Source organism: Galeopterus variegatus, unplaced genomic scaffold, assembly GCF_000696425.1.
Source record: "Galeopterus variegatus unplaced genomic scaffold, G_variegatus-3.0.2 Scaffold69810, whole genome shotgun sequence".
Taxonomy (NCBI): domain Eukaryota; kingdom Metazoa; phylum Chordata; class Mammalia; order Dermoptera; family Cynocephalidae; genus Galeopterus; species Galeopterus variegatus.
This window is the reverse complement of record NW_007795921.1, coordinates 1-1,438: the sequence shown is the minus strand read 5'-3', so window position 1 is coordinate 1,438 and position 1,438 is coordinate 1. Positions and strand designations below refer to the sequence as shown.

The window sequence follows — 1,438 nt, the reverse complement described above, 5'->3', positions numbered from 1 at the left end:
TTGTGGGATAGAGATCCTACAGAGTATGCATTGAGGAAGCCAGAAAGGAGGATGAGGAAGGTGGAGGTAATGCTCTCGTCCCCAGTACCTTCGTCTTGTCCTGTAATTCTGCCACGATTCTCTTCCCGTCCACTACGGCCTCAAAGCTGCACACGGCGGAGTCTTCGTCCACGGGGAACACAAAGAAGGCCTCCAAAGGGGCTTGCTCCTCATTCTCATAGTTTAAAGTTGCAGACACACCAGCCACAAACTCACAAATGGACAAGGTCACAGCGATGCTCTTCAGTGGCACTGGGGATAGACCAGAGTTCAATGGCTCAGAAGCTGTAATACAGTGCCTCCTGCGGGCCAGGCATTGCACTAGGTAACAAAGATACAGAGGCAAATAAGAGTCGTGAATCAGGCTTACCTGGCTCCTCTTGGCGGGTGAGTAGGCCACAGGGGTGCACCATGGCGACGCAGGGGTTCTGCAGAAAACACATCAGGAACAAAGTGTCATATAGGAGTTAACGATTCCATCACACCAGTACCTTATGCACTTCTCTCTGGCGTGAGAATACATCCAGAGGGCTGATGTTGGAGCCAGGAAGAAGGAAGCTGAAAAGAAGGGGACAAAGATTCCCATAGTAAGGCTCCACAAAGATTGCCATAGTAAGGCTCCTTCTAAATGTCAGCCCCAGGTGGGGACACTGTAAGATTCACTAAGCACCCTTTACACAGGAAATCTCAGAAACTCTGAGTCTGATTCAAACATTTTTTGCACTTCTTCAAGAGTGTATTTAAATACACCCCTCTTTAGGTATATTGAATAAGTGTCAGTAAGTTAACCCCTCTGAACCTCAGTGTTGTCTTTCTAAAATGAGAACCACAAGGCCTATATATTATACGTGAATTAATACATGCAGAGTCCCTAGAATAGAGCCTGGACTACAGGAGGCGTTTAATCAATGGTAACAGACATCAGTATTGTTCCTGTTATTGCTGTTACTGTTGTTTAATAAACCTTTGCTTTTACTCATTTTGGATCATGCTGTTCAGACACCTGCATGTGAGAATCTGAGTGATCCAAAATGAATTCCTACAACCACGTACCTTGTGACTTTTCTTTTGGGGCTCACAATTGAAACCACTATTTGTTTCCCCTGTCCAAGGTAGACATTCTAATTTATGTAAACATAATATATGTAACATGTTCTCTATTTTAAATCAGGCTGTCCTAAAAATATCTCCCAAGGTTTACTATAATCTTAGACAACCATTTCATGTAATATGGTAACAAAGAGATAAATTTTATGTATTTTATGATTTGCATTATGATTCTTTTATGTAGAGAGTCTACTGGTAGGTTTGGTCCTAGTGATGGGCCCTAACACCACAGGCAGCTGCTCTTGGATCATTCTGGACTAGACATTTGCTAGCCTGCTTCTTCCTGTTCTGT

General features: G+C 43.5%; 1 protein-coding gene across 1 annotated transcript; it reads right to left on the bottom strand.

The window, feature by feature from the left end:
- Positions 1-88: 88 nt before the first annotated feature.
- LOC103584616 (von Willebrand factor A domain-containing protein 5A-like) lies at positions 89-458 on the bottom strand (the record flags this gene model as incomplete). Its single annotated transcript, XM_008565550.1, has 2 exons — positions 410-458; positions 89-291 (listed from the first exon to the last, which is right to left on the bottom strand). Coding segments are annotated over exons 1-2 (246 nt in total), but the record flags the coding sequence as incomplete, so codon positions are not given.
- Positions 459-1,438: the final 980 nt, after the last annotated feature.